The 15,342-nt window shown below is 40.2% G+C and overlaps 1 protein-coding gene across 1 annotated transcript in view; it reads right to left on the bottom strand.

The window, feature by feature from the left end:
- Nucleotides 1–3,539: 3,539 nt before the first annotated feature.
- LOC124775074 (anosmin-1) overlaps nt 3,540–15,342 on the bottom strand; it is a 294,766-nt gene continuing 282,963 nt past the window's right edge. Inside the window, exon 7 of the mRNA XM_047249882.1 lies at nt 3,540–4,158. Coding sequence (XP_047105838.1) covers nt 4,133–4,158 — 26 coding nt within the window. The 3' untranslated portion in view covers nt 3,540–4,132. The remainder of the gene's footprint in view (nt 4,159–15,342) is intronic.

Here is a 15,342-nt window from a genome sequence, read left to right as displayed (position 1 = left end):
CTATGCACTGAATGCTTGTTTTAATGCAATGTTTTGGTTTCTGTTGCCGACTGTCAAAATGGCACTAAAATTGTGTTTTATTCAGTTGCTGTCAGACGGTCCATAAGTGAAAATTATCAATATACCGTAGTATTACGCGCAACTGAGGAGGACAGGACCACAAAAGTTGAAGATAATTCAAGTTATTCAGATACTTTTGAACATGGTGCCAAATTAAGATGCTTTGGAAAAGGTAAAAAATTCACATGAATTGAATACATTCGATTAAGGAGCTAATTTATCAGATTTAGATGATATTTACTAATTTTAATAAATAATACATCCTTAAGATATTTTTGAATATGTCACCATAATTACAGTTATCACTAGTGAGCTAGTTGCAACATCTTGCATTTTTAAATTTACCTTGAGAACCATCACGGATTCTGTGACTGCAGCACCATAAGAATAGTGACAGATGCTTGAACTATGGCCTAGAAGGGACACAGCCCTTCTACTATTTATTGTGTGCTCTTGTATAAATATAGTTTAATTTGTATGTGTGTACAGATTGTTATTGACTCAAGTCATGCAACCTGTTATAGTCCAAGGCCCATGTCCTCTAAAGCACCTTAGTATCATAATTACAAAAATTCTGTCCTATTTTATTAACTTTGTATTACCTTGGAAAACTACTTAGTGATTTAGCGTCGTTAAAAAGGATCACAAATTTTGATTGTTATGTAATGTTGTAATAGAGTCAGATTTCCATCAGATGTCAGCTAGTAATATGGCAGTAAATTAATTCTGGGAGATTTAGTCAAAAAAACATTAACAGAAACCATCAGTTCCTTTTGTTTATTGTCTCATTGGTTGCAAAGTGTGGTTAGGCTATGCTCATTTATGTATACTTAAAATTTATGGACATAATTGTAAAGAATTAGGTCTGCAGATTAATTTCTTTGGTTCCCTTAGTTATTGTTTTGTTCAGCACCATACAGGAATTTTCATAACCATTAAAATGCGGGAATGATTTGCTGATTATTTAGTGTTTCACAGTACAGTTCATAATTAATATTACACATGAAAGTTGGTTCAATAGCTTCTCATGAAATAGTTAATACAGACAGTTAATAAGTAATTGTAAATGTGGGTTTAATTATTGTGATTCCATAACTCATCAGAAACCATGTCCAAATGGGAGTGATGACACACTGCCATAACACATAATCACAGATTAGTGTGACGTAACAGAAACTGTTTGTAATAATCATTGTTTTGTATGCTAATTATTATGATATATTTGGAGAAGAAAAATTAATTTTGCGTACGATTGTCTAAATTAGCCCCCATGGCCAAACTTTTCGTTAAAAATTAGCTCTCATAATTTCTATAACTTTGTGTGTGAAGAAATGTTAAACATGGAGCCTTTGTGACAGGACACTGTACACATTTCAGCTTCTAGTGGCGTGACATTGTTGTATTGTAGTAAGAAACGAAACAATAAAATATTTTCTAGAATTTTTAAATTGTAAAAAGTGGGGAATGTAAGCTGTAAAATGCAGTACAGCGTGAAGTTAATACAGTAAATGAAGATAATTTGCAGGCTAAGGAAGCACTGACTAGTGACAGGATTGTGGGGCACTGTAACACCTACAGCGCCTCTCGGTGTTGAAAAAACAAAAATATCTCCCAAATTAGCTCCCATGTCCTTAAAATATCAATTCACAAAATGACCCAAGTCCCTCCACAAGTAATAATTACGAAAAATAAATAAAAAACAAATAGAGGGAAATATCTAGTATAGAAAGCAAAAGGAAAGAAAAGGAAAATTTAATTATAAATTTTAGAAACATGGAAAGGGGGAAAAAGTAGAAAATATTAAAATATTTGTTATTCCAATACGTAAGAAAATCAATATTATAGTCATAGAACTTAGGTCTGGGCCACCAAAGATAGTGTTTATTAAAGTATAAACAGCCATACATTGTAATTACGATACTCCAGTCTCTAGTCTGTTCTACTTCGGAAGTTATTTAGGACGTACAGCTTTAGAGAACAACATCTGGGACTTTATTAAACGGGGATCAAGAACAGATCGTGACGAATTTGTTTTTGAGGATTGTCAATTCAAGACTTTAATTTGGACATTTATCAGATTATATAAACGGGAAGGTGAAAAGTAATCTCTTTGGCTTTAATGTCAATTCGTGTGAATATTTAAACACTTTACTGAATTGAGAATTTAAACCGGATTCGGACTTTGAATTGTGATAGTGGGAAACTTTAACTTCACGCGACTAGTGATCATCGTTAATGACAGTTTGCGGATATTAAATAGAAATAACTTATTTACCGAAAGTGACAGGAAATTATCTAACATCTCTGATGCTAGCGGGAATCCTACTTAGACATCTAATTAAAGAACTTCTTTGACTGAGATCGTATATGTGAACCTATTTATTAATAATTCTTGTCAATAAACTGACTTTGTTAATTTGAAACATAATACAAGTCTTGAACATTAATTTAACTTAGATTAATAAACGTTAAGGTTACGTGATCTACACCAAGAACAGACTAGCGATTCGTAACTTAAACAATTGAACGAAACGTTAAAGTATCGTCGTCTGTAAACATTGGTAGTAAAGCTACTAAAGATTTTTTCTCGCAGAGTTGGGAAGACTATACGTGTAGTGACCCACGTTTAACATTGGTTTTTAAAAGTAATCAAACTGATACTTAGCTGGGACAATATTAAATAAAAGTAAAACCCTTCAATGACAGTCAATGTGTACAAAATAAAATCAAACTTTCACCTATTAGACGAAAAAGCGACAACAAAGAAAGGGCTGCTACAGCACCCAGTGCAACTGCATCAGACAGAAAATGCCACAGACACATTTGCACTGCAAGAAACTTATGTAGCCAAAGTTGCAGGCACACTGAATATGGGCTGGCTGGAGTGGCTGCGCGCTTCTAGGCGCTACAGTCTGGAGCCGAGCGACCGCTACGGTCGCGGGTTCGTATCCTGCCTCGGGCATGGATGTGTGTGATGTCCTTAGGTTAGTTAGATTTAATTTGTTCTAAGTTCTAGGTGACTGATGACCTCAGAAGTTAAGTCACATAGTGCTCAGAGCCATTTGAACCAACACTGAATATTCTGCAACTAAAACAAGATGCAATTCTGAAATAGTGAATGGCTTGATATATGTGGTACTCAGCTGTGGAAATAGTAAGGATAATGATTACGTTCTAATGTAAATTGATCGTAATACACATTTACTTTTCTTTATTCGTGGAACATTAGACGAAATGATGCCTATATTGATTGTACAAAAGCATGTGCGTAGTTTGTTGTCATACTGTCCAGTGTATAATGTCTCCAACTGAAAAACATCTAATTGTACGTGTACATAAGAAAACCAACTTGAATTAGGCAGTTGTAAGTAATAATATAACTCGTTTTGTTCGTATTAAAAGATTTTCTTCTCAACAGGAACTTAGGAGTGCTAATATTTTCCTTCTTTTAATGTTCAAATGAATGCACTAGTGAATAATAAGTTTCACATGTTTTATTTTTATAAATAAAGGTACAAGATGTTTCATAATGGAATATTAAATCTCACCAAAAAGTATATATATGAAAATTAAATACGATAATTCTAAGTAATCACAATTTTCTAAATTATTTAAGCACGCTAAACTTGTCATGTCTCTATTTCTATGTCTAACAGTCTTAGTGTACATATAGGCGCAAGTCTGCTTACATTAGTTACAGATTTCAGACCTAAACCTAGTAGTGATAAAGCTGGAGGTCAGCCTTCTCTAAGAAACTACAACAGTGCTGGATGTCCGCAATGCACCATTCCACACCTAGTGTGTTTCTCTGCTGTGAAAAGCTCTACTGTGACATCACTTTCTATGCTGATAATTTTGTGAGGATGCTAGTGTAAATACACTACGATTCTAAGGAGTTTCGCTGAGTGGCGTGTGTAGAGAGGGTATAAAAGTAGAGAAACCAATGCAGGCAGTGAGTCTACAGGGGTGGAGTACAGTGGTCGACTGATGTCAGGCAGTCGTCGGTGGTTCCTCAGGAGTCACTCGCGGCGTCCGAGTCTTGCTGGCAGGTAGATGCCGTCTACATTCTCCTTCACTCGTTGGTCTCTGGAGACACACCTGTTGATGAGACAAAAGCCATCCGAAGCAATTTAGAAAATTACTATACTTGAGTTTTTTTCCACACGACTACATTGCAAAAACAAACAAAAAATGAGTGAATATCAAGCAGGACAGATAATTTCGTGACGGATGCCATGTCATAGGATCCGAGACATCAGTCTATTAACAACTGAAACACATCATCTGAAGCACAATGTCTTTTGTTAACGACTATCGGTTTTGATCTGCCCTGCGGATTATCTTCAGGTCTGGTTTCTTAGTATCGGTATGAACAACATACAGCTGGTGCCATTCGCACCACTGCTGACAGACTTCACCGAATGGCGCCAGGCCTGAAGATGGTATCCAGGGCAGACCGAAACTGGCAGTCATCAATAAAGACACTGTGATCCAGACGGTGTTTTTCGTTTATTAAGAGCTGAGGTAAGACTGGTCCACCGCTGGACATATTCTCAATCTCGAAACCATCTTATAAATCCACAATGGTGAAGGAGTGTGATCACCTCTGTAGACTTAAAAATATATTATTCAATAGGAATATACTATTACCCATATTAAAAGAATTAAAAGTAACACAAGAAAAACAGAACTGATTAAAGAGCAAAAACTATCATGTCAAAAGTTAAACTGTTAGGCGAAATGTCAAGTGTGTAATGTCAAATGTTGTCAGAACCTGCGAAAGAAAAGTAAACGGAATGATTGTTGGCATCCCAGTCTACGTGAAAATAAAATTTATTTGTAGCGCTTGGTCTTCACATACAGCGTTCCATTTCTGTCCAGCAGTACAAAGAACCGAAGTACTCGCCTGTAGACCATCGGGAAATTACAGCAAAAGCAGGACTCTGAATCTTTTACATAAAGCTCCAGTACGTTGAACTCCTCAATACTGTGGTGAGATTACTCATTTCGACAGACGTCTCATATAGATAAACTGAGATATTTTGAGGAAATCATCCAATCTTTAGCAACAAATTGTGAAATAAACAACCACAAAATGTTTAAATTATTTAAAGCTTACAGAAATACCGGCAAAAGATACAGAGTCAGTATCCCATGAGGCATAGTGTCTTACACCATGGCCTTTGACATCTCACATAAGCAGTGAACAGGCATACAGCAAGAGAAGAGCGCAGGGCAGGTGGCGTCAGGTGCCAGAGTATATATTGTTTCATTTCGATCTGGCAGAGCTCACTAACTGATGGACACTGTTTGTGCTGCAGGTAAAATACTGTCGTCTTTATTTACAGCTCTGTTTTTCTTTAATTTTCTAATTGTTTATTAATTACTATTATAATTGTGCTGCGTTATGAGGGAGAATGAAGGTGTGAATGTGAAATAATGTTTTATCTAAAGTTTTTATATTATACAATTAAGTAACTGATGTAACTCTTCAGGCTTTCCCGGCGATCTAATGACATCTTGGGTTGTCGGGTGTTCTGCCGGATATCAGCGTCGTAGTTGCACGATATTTCGGACACGTAGCTCGTGACCCTCATCAGGTGCGACCTGAGACTGCTCCTTGAGTGGACCTGGTCCGTATTTATGCCTTTGGCCTTCCCCCTCCACCAACGGCTGCAAGCGCTTCCTCTGTGGTCCGCGCCCATTCCCTGCGACCTGCTGGAGTGTTGCTGCTCCGTTTTCCGTCCGCTGCGGTTCTAGGTGTTCCCTCTGCGGTCCGAGCCCACCAAACCCGCTCCTGGGGGTTTCATCTACGGTCTGGGGTACCAAGCGTTCCCCCTGCGGTCCGCGCCCGCTCACCACGACCTGTTGGAGCGTTGCCGCTACGTTTTTCGTCCGCTGCGGCTCTGGATGTTCCCTCTGCGGTCCGCGCCCACCAGTCCCACTTCTGGGTGTTCCATCTTCGGTCTGGTGCGCCTGGCAGTCCGTCAGGGGCTCGTTTTCCATCTCCATGTCTCTGGTTCTTCTGTTTGTGTAGTGTTGCAGCTGGCCCCGTTGCTCCTTTAACAATTCCAGAGCCGGATCCCAGGCTCTGCTTAGCTGGTACGCTGTGTCACGGTTCATAAGATCGTCAGCCATTTTAATTTCTATCGATTCTCTTATAACACTGTCCCACAATCTGGGTGTTTGTGCTAGAATCTTGGTATCCTCATACTTCATGGCATGATCTAGTTCTAGACAGTGTTCAGCAATGACTGACTTAGTCACATGTATTAATCTAGTGTGCCTCTGATGTTCTTTGCATCTGATCTCCACAGTTCTTGTCGTCTGGTCAATGTGGGACATGACAAATTGACAAGGTATATTGTAAATCCCTGGTTTTCGTAACCCCAGGTCGTCTTTGACACTCCCCAGCAGTCCCCCGATCTTGTAGGATGGACTGAAAACACACTTGATATTGTGTTTACGGAGGATCCTACTGATTCTGGCAGAAATAGAGCCAGCATAGGGCAGATATGCCACCTTCTTTGCTTCATCTTGGTCTTCTTCAGGAACCTGTGGTATAGTGGCTGGTTGGAGTGCCCTCTCAATTTGTCTGTCCGTGTATCCATTTTTGGAGAAAACTGTTTTGAGACGTTCTATCTCTATAGGTAGATTCTCTTGGTCTGACAGGGCACGTGCTCTGTGGACCAAAGTCTTCAGAACCCCATTCTTCTGTGCAGGGTGGTGACAGCTGCTGGCCTGCAGATATAAATCAGTGTGTGTTGGTTTTCGGTACACATTGTGGCCAATTGATCCATCTGCTTTCCTCTGGGCTAGTACATCCAGAAATGGCAGCTGACCATTCTTCTCCAGTTCCATGGTGAACTCGATATTAGGGTGGCATGAGTTAAGATGTTCAAGAAACTCATTGAGCCTGGCCATCCCATGTGGCCAGATCACGAAGGTGTCATCCACATACCTAAAGAAGCATGCGGGTTTAAATGTGGCTGTTTCCAATGCCCTCTCCTCAAAACTCTCCATAAACATGTTGGCAACCACAGGGAACAGTGGGCTGCCCATAGCTACACCTTCAGTTTGCTCGTAATATTGGTTTCTGTACAGGAAATACGTGGATGTCAGTGTATGACTGAAGAGGTCCAACAGAGCACCGTCAAATTTCGCTGCAATAAGTTCTAGTGAGTCCTTAGTGGGACCCTGGTGAACAGCGATACCACATCAAAACTAACCATGATGTCCAAATCTGTGGTGTGCAGTTGCTTGATGCATTGCAGGAAATCTTCTGAGTTGCGGATGTGGTGAATACATTTCCCCACATATGGAGACAGGAGACCTTTCAAGTACTTGGCTGGTACTGATTGCAGAGAAATTTCCTGTACAGAAACCAATATTACGAGCAAACTGAAGGTGTAGCTATGGGCAGCCCACTGTCCCCTGTGGTTGCCAACATGTTTATGGAGAGTTTTGAGGATGGAACGATAGATGCATCGGCAGCCGTTATCTAAAGAGCTGCACTGACGGTGTTGGGCGGTAGATAGTATCCCACAAACTGGTATAACTGGATCAGAGAACGGAGCCACTGTTTCAGAGCGCTGATACTACAGTCGACAAAGAGAGACAAGTTGTTTGCCTGTATCAAAAGACTTTTTAAAATCGAAGGGCGTGATGATTCTGCAGTTTTGAAGGCAGAGGATGTGACTGAGTCTGATGGAAGTGCCAGGCAGACAAGCACTATAGGGTAGAGAAATGTGAGTGAATTAGAAATTAATGATGTTTCAGTTTATAATTTACACCCGTTATCTACAATTGTGGGGGAGAAACAGGGACGAAATGTTACAACAGATGTAACTATGGGAGAGGGTACTAGCTATGTTAATAATAGATTGGGTGATTTTGGTGATTCTGGATTATTTGACGTTAGCTAGGGCGGCGTAAATTAACTGGAGACCAGAGAGGCAGATGCTAAAGTTCATTGTTGTAAGTAAAGCAAACTTAACTGGAAAATGTAAAGGAAATGATAGTACCATTAATGCTTAGCATCAATGAAGCAAATAAAAATTTAGCTAGGGGTCTTAAGCAATATATTAATAGAAAAATTGATAATCAGCGCAGTACTTCTAATCAATTAGCTGGTTAGCTTAAACAGTTCAGAGATGAAATTGATACTAAGTTAGAAAACAGGCTTCTGATCTAAAGGAAATTTGGCAAAAACAATTGAAGGCATTTGATGAAAATGTCGGAGCTAAATTTTCTCAATTTGAGGAAAGTTGCAAGAAATCCTCAGACAGTGTAAAAGAGGATTTAACAGAGACTATACAAAGGGCAGTTAATGGAAGGAAGCAAAGAATGGGCCAGATCCAAGAAAATGTTCAGAAAATAGAGTATAAAATAGCTACAGTTCTAGGTATATGTGAAAGTGAGTATAAAATTTTGAATCAATGAGACAATTAAAAATTGTTTAAAAGCTGTAGATGTTGTCTCTGACCATGTGAAGAAAGTAGAAACCAACACGTATCATTTGACCGATCAGATGTGGTTGGAAGCAAATGAACTACATGATCTTAACAACAGACTAATTAAAGTAGAACATAATATACAAGTTGGTACTAACAGAGTGGGTGGCAGTCTGATAACAGAGTTGGATGAAGTAGCTTACACTACTAACAGACAGTCCTCACGTTTTGGTCCTGATGGACATGTGCCTCCAAAGGAATTTTGGAATGATTTTGAAAATGTTTTACCACGACCGCAGACCGATAGGCAAAAGGTCGGCTTTATTTCATAAAAATTTATGGGGGAAGCCAGGACCTCGAGTGTGAATGCTGCTGAACGATACGATACTTTACAATAGCTTAAAGATGCATTTTTCACAGAATATTGGGGTAAACAAAAGCAGATGGATCTGCACAACAGTTCCTGGGCTGGGGAAAAGTTTAATCCCAGAAAGGAGAGTGTGAAAAGATTAGCTTTAAAGTGTGTTGCTAATTTATCTCACTAACATATTAGAGCCAGAACAGATTACAATGTGTTTAGATGAAAAGCTACCTATGAACTGCCTGAACAAAATAGTTACTGCTCTCAGGGACGTTATTAATAAATCCATTAGTTATCTGAAAAGAGTAGATAGACTAATGCAGTAGGAGGAGCAGGATAATAGATACTTTAGGCCTCCAAATAATGCAGAACCTAGACAGAATGTAAATGTAAACGGAGTGAATGTGTCTTGAGGTAATGGTAGGAGAAGAGAAGGCGTAAGACGCTGGCGCCATGCTATGGCAGATAGGCGAACTAACTCCGATCAAGGACATGCTAAGATCTCCAGCATATGAAGATAGTGATGTGCAAAACAGACAACAGAGGGAAGTGCGTCCGGAAGAGAGCACAGAGTCATGGAGTATGGAAAACTACATCTCGTCTATAAAGATGCTATCGTTTGCAAGGCAGGTAATGGTAGTTTAAAACAGCTAGAAACTCTTTTTGTGCTGTATAATGAAGAAATGACTGAATTCGGAAGTAATGACACGGGCAGTACAAATGAGGCAAGTGAAGCAAATAACATCAAAATAAGTGTTATTAATGGTAGCTTAGGCGACTTTTTGAATAGGAACAGGTGAAGGAAGCACGGCAGTAATGAAGATTGGATGACCATAGTGGGTGTCAGTCAACTAATTGATTACAGGAGGTTCAGGAAGGAAAACGTGATGTGTCAAGGTGTTTTGATTTGTCATTAGTGGACAGACTGACTGCTACAAAAGAGGATAAATACTGAAAATAATAAAACAAATATCTGTGTAATTTCGAGGCGTGGGGAAGGTTTTGAGAGAAAGGAAGTTGTACATGATTTGCTTCGTGAATCTGAAGTCAGCAATAGTGGGGAGAAGACAAGATAACCTGTAGTGGGGAAGAAGTGCAGTGTTTAACTGCAGTGGCAGTGATCTTTGTAGCGTTAGTCAAAAGTGGTTAGATGCTTTGCCAAACAAAGAGGAATTAGTAATAATGCCTGTCAAGGGGATTCAAATAATTGTAGCCACAGGAAAGGTTAAAAAAATGGTTCAAATGGCTCTGAGCACTATGGGACTTAACAGCTATGGTCATCAGTCCCCTAGAACTTAGAACTACTTAAACCTAACTAACCTAAGGACATTACACACATCCATGCCCTAGGCAGGATTCGAACCTGCGACCGTAGCAGGAAAGGTTAAGAAATCTGTTAAATATGAAGCGTTGCTACCTCTTAAAATAAGTAGTATGCAGTAGTATCATAATTTCCTGGTAAGGATTAAGTGTGGACATGTTGATAGGGGTGGACTTCATCAATAAACACAGTGGGAAACTAGATTTGAATGAGAATTCTATGATGTTGGAAATTCAGGGAAGAAATGTAATTATACCATTTTCTAGGAAAAAGAGTCTAACCACTGAGGAGAGTAACAGTTTTCCATTAGGTATTGCAGAAAAAGGGAACATATTTAAGAATATAATAAATGTGGCACTGAGAAAAGGGGGGTTCATCCGGAAGACTTGCTAGTTGAACAGGACAAGGTGTAAGGGAAAAGTCGAAGAAGATCACATCAGAAACAAAGAAGTTTATGGATGAATACTTGGGTCCTTTTCGGGTAGTAGAAAAGCTGCACCCAAATGTTTACAGATTAAGTGCCAAGTTTACTTGCGGAACCATCGAACTATCTATGTTTCGTTCATACGCGTATTCTGCAGTACAACATCGTCATGAAATTCTGCATTCTTGAAGGTTTATCGCCAACAAAAATTCTTCCAAAGTTGGTGAAACTTTATAGAGAGGCGATTCTACATTTTCAACGATTAGGAAATTGATGGCTGAATTTTAAAGTGGCCGTACTTCTCTTGAAGGAGATCCTCTCGAAGGAAGCTGCAAAACCGTAGCCACAGATGAAGGCATATAGAGAGTATACAACACACTAGTGGACCACCTGTTTGCAATCGATGAAGGAACTAAAAATATAAAAAAGAAAGCTGGGTCTGACTTCCAATTTTCGAGACATGAATACGATAGTCGCCGTATGAAATCACTTCAGATGATGTAATTAATGAAGTTGACAACAGATTATTTGTTTAATGAATAAATAGAGTTTGGATACACAGAGAGGGTTGCTACGTCAGTGATATCTAGATTTGGGTCCCATTTTGGTTACGGAGTAGTTTGTTTCTTTATGTTGCTGAAATGGAGAAGGAGAAAGGAAAATGTTAGAAACCTGGCTGGCATCTAATAGCTTACAACTTTCAATCCGTAAGAAGACCGTCATCAACATTGGCAAGCGAAGGATTTTACAGAGGCTAACACGCATCAGATCAAATAACAAGATCTTCGCAGTGAAGAGCCAACAAGGGTCAAACCAAATTTCTAGGTGTGATAATGGACTCCCGCCCCTCATGAATAAGGCACGGTACATATGTCATAGAGAAAATACTGCCTTGTCTCAATGCGTTGCGCGCTTTTGCAAGAGCAAGGTGATAAGCGAATTATAATCCATACAATTACAAAAATGTATGTATTTAAGTATATTCCGCATCTCCTTCTAAACCACTAGATCGCTTTCAACCAGACCGCGTATCCCTATCACTTACTGACTGGAAAGAAACTCTGTGGGGGTAAGAACCACCTATCTCTCAAAGAGGTAGAAGTGAGGGTAAAAAAAGAGAAAAAGAAGCTTAGCTCCAGACAGACAAATACCTAGAATTTATTCGTCCAGTATTTGAGAGTGAAACCACTTAGAGACTTGCAACTAACTTTACTTATAATTTAAAATTTTACGGAACTTTTTTTCGCTCTCTACCCAACAGGATGACGAAAAGAAAAAAGTTTATCGGTTACTACACTTTTGCTTTTCATGCAGTGAAGTTGCCACATCAGGTACGACGCCTTATTTTATTAGTTCTTTATTATCAACTCCAGTTGGAAATTCGTGGTAAGTGCCTCTGGGACCAAACTGCTGAGGTCATCGGTCCCTAGGCTTGCACACTACTTCAATCTAGGTTAAATTAACTTACGATAAGGACAACATACACACCCATGTCCGAGGGAGGGCTCTAACCTCCGACGGGGAGAGCCGTGCGAACGGTGGCAAGGGGCCCTAGACCGCACGTCTAAACCTCGTGGCTCAACTCTATTCGCGACACGTTTTGCAAAGACTTACATCACTGAACGTACTTACAAAATCACATCATTATGCGACACATAAGACGTCATTAACATCTAGCTGCGTGAAAGTGAAACTGCAGAGCCATATTGCTCGAGATACAGGTAATACACGTATGCAAATAAGAGTGAAATACGTCAAACATATGAGACATGTGAAGCCCTGGATCGATTTTTACCTCAAATTACTTACTACCCACAAAGTAAGACTCTGGTGGTGAGAACCACCAACATCCTATTGGGATGGAGGTGATGGATAGAAAAGGGGAGGGCGGAGCAGGAGATGGAGTAGCAGAGAGAGTGGAGGAGGGGATGCAGAAAGGGGAACAGAGGAGATGGTCAAAGATAGGGGGCGAGTATTAGACTGATAGGGAGAAAGGGAAGGAGAAGATTGGCAGAGAAACTGGTGAGACTGACAGGGAGGGTGGAGGAGGAGATGAATAGAGGTGGAGGAAGAGAGGAGAGAGGATGGAGCGGGAGATGGAGAGGGAAGAGGAGGAGATCAAAAAGTGGAAGGGTGAAGAGAAAATGGACAGAAAGGGGGCCAAGAGGAGGTGGACAGAGTGTTCAGGTGGAGAAGGTGGACAAAGAGAGGGGGGGAGGGGGAGAATATGGACAGAATGGGGATCAGGAGGAGATGGGTAGAACGTCGGGGCAGTGAAGGTGGACAGAGAGAGGGCTGAGAAGGAGGTGGACAGAAAGAGGGCACGAGGAGATGGACAGAAAGTAAATAGGGAAAGGAGGAAGGAGAAGATGGATGGAGAGAGGTGGACTAGGTGATTGCTACAGCGAATGGAAGGAGGTGATGGACATTGGGTATTCTGCTAGTATTCTACTCTTAATATATAAGAGCCTAATAAAGTCTAAAATCGATTATGAACGCACACTACGCTCCAGAGGCAGAATGAAATCAACGACGACGCAAGCAGAAGTTGAAGAGATAGAAAAAGTATATGAGGATAATGACAAGACGATTCTGTACGTAAAGAGAGATGAAAATCTAACAGGAGATGAAAATCTAATAGTCATGGGAGACTGGAATGCTGTTGTATGGAAGAGGTAGAAGAAAGAGTTGCGAGAGAATATGGACTTCACAGTAGGAATGAGAGGAGAGAAAGACTGATTGGAGGTCTGTAATAAATTCTGTTCAAGAATCACAAGAGAAGGAGGTTTACTTGGAAAAGGCCAGTAGTTACAGAAAGATTCCATTTACTCTGCATCACGGGCAGATAGAGATTCCGAAATCAGATACTGAATAGCTCGATTGTAAGGCATATGCGGGAGCAGATATAGATTCAGATCACAATTTAGTAATGACGAAGAGTAGGCTGAAATTTAAGAGCCCACTCAGGAAGATTCAACGTGCAAAGAAGGGGGATATGAAAGTACTAAGGACTGAAGAAATACGCCTTAAGTTATCAGAGCCTATAGATGCTGCGCTAATGAATAGCTGAGTAGACAGTTCAGTTGAAGAGAAATAGACCTCTCTAAAAGTGCAAGTTGGAAAGAAAAACATAGGCACAAGGAAGGTAACTGCGAGGAAGCCATGGGTAACAGAAGAAATACTTCAGTTGACCGACGAAAGAAGGGGTTACAAAAATGATCAGGAAATTTCAGGAATAGAGAAATACACGTCACTTAGGCATGAAATAAATAGGAAGTGCAGGCAAGCTAGCGCAAAATGGGTGTGTGAAGAATCCAAAGAAATCGAAGAAGAAATGAATGTCAGAAAGACTGACTCAACATATAGAAAAGTGAAAACGGCCTTCGGTTTAATTAAAAAGAAGGGCGGTAACATTAAGAGTGCAACGTGAATTCCACTGTTAAATGAAGAGAGAGTGGATAGGTGGAAAGAGTACACTAAAAGCCTCGTTGAAGGGGAGGACCTGCCTGCTACAGTGAATGAAGAAGAAACTGGAGTCGACAGGAAAGAAATATGGGATCCACTATTAGAGTCAGACTCTGAAAAAACTTTGGACGACTTAAGATCAAACAAGGCAGAAGGACTTGATAACATTCCACTGGAGTTTCTAAAATCATTGGGAGAAGTGGCAAAAAAAACGACTTTTCACGTTGATGTGTAGAATGTATGAAGTAACTTGCGATATACTATCAGACTTTCGAGAAAATACCATTCCGGAGACAGAAAGAGGCGAAAAGTGCGAGATTTATCGCACAATCAGCTTAACAGCCCATGCCTCCAAGATACTGCAGGAATAATATACAGAGTGGAGAAAATTTGTGTCACGAAATTTTAACCCTGGATAGCTGATGCCAGTAGGAACCAAAATTACTAGTGTTGTGACAACGCACCATTTTTAAACTACAGAAAATTGGCGCCACACACTCTGATTGGCCATGGGATTGCCCTGTTACCGGATGCTCTGAACAACGCATGACCGGGAATGCTTTGCCTGCCGGAGATCGCCATGCTTACTATTTGAGTAAAGCGCAGATGATATGTGTGTGCCCCGAAGCGAAGCTTAAGTCTGAATGCCTCTGACGTGGGGTGTAGACAAACAGTAAGACCTATTCGACACGTGTGCGCATCACGTTAGGGCAGTGACAGGGCAAGGGACGTTTGTAAGTGTGAACTGACGACCATAGCGCTGCCAGTAACCGACGAACGGCAACAGGGAAATCCCACGACTAAACGGAGCTCGTGGCACCAAGCTTCCATAGTTTAAAAATGGTGCGTTGTCGACCTACACAACACTAGTAATTTTGGTTCCTACTGGCATCAGCTATGCAGGTTTAAAATTTCGTGACACAATTTTTCTCCATCCTGTATAAATGAATGGAACAGAAAAATGCAGACCTGATAGATGACGATTAGTTTCGCTTTATGAAAGGTAAAGGCACCAAAGAGGCAGTTTTGATATTGCAGTTGAAAATAGAAGCAGTACTGAAGAAAAATCAAGACAATTTGATAGAATTTGTCGACCTGGAAACGTCATTTTAAAATGTAAAATGGTGCAAGATGTTCGAAATTCCGACAAAAATACGGGTAAACTATAGGGAAAGACGAGTAATATACGATATACACTCCTGGAAAATGAAATAAGAACACCGTGAATTCATTGTCCCAGGAAGGGGAAACTTTATTG

This window comes from Schistocerca piceifrons, chromosome 1 (assembly GCF_021461385.2).
Source record: "Schistocerca piceifrons isolate TAMUIC-IGC-003096 chromosome 1, iqSchPice1.1, whole genome shotgun sequence".
NCBI classification, from domain to species: Eukaryota; Metazoa; Arthropoda; class Insecta; order Orthoptera; family Acrididae; genus Schistocerca; species Schistocerca piceifrons.
The sequence above is the reverse complement of the archived record's forward strand: the minus strand, read 5'-3'. Positions and strand labels throughout refer to the sequence as shown.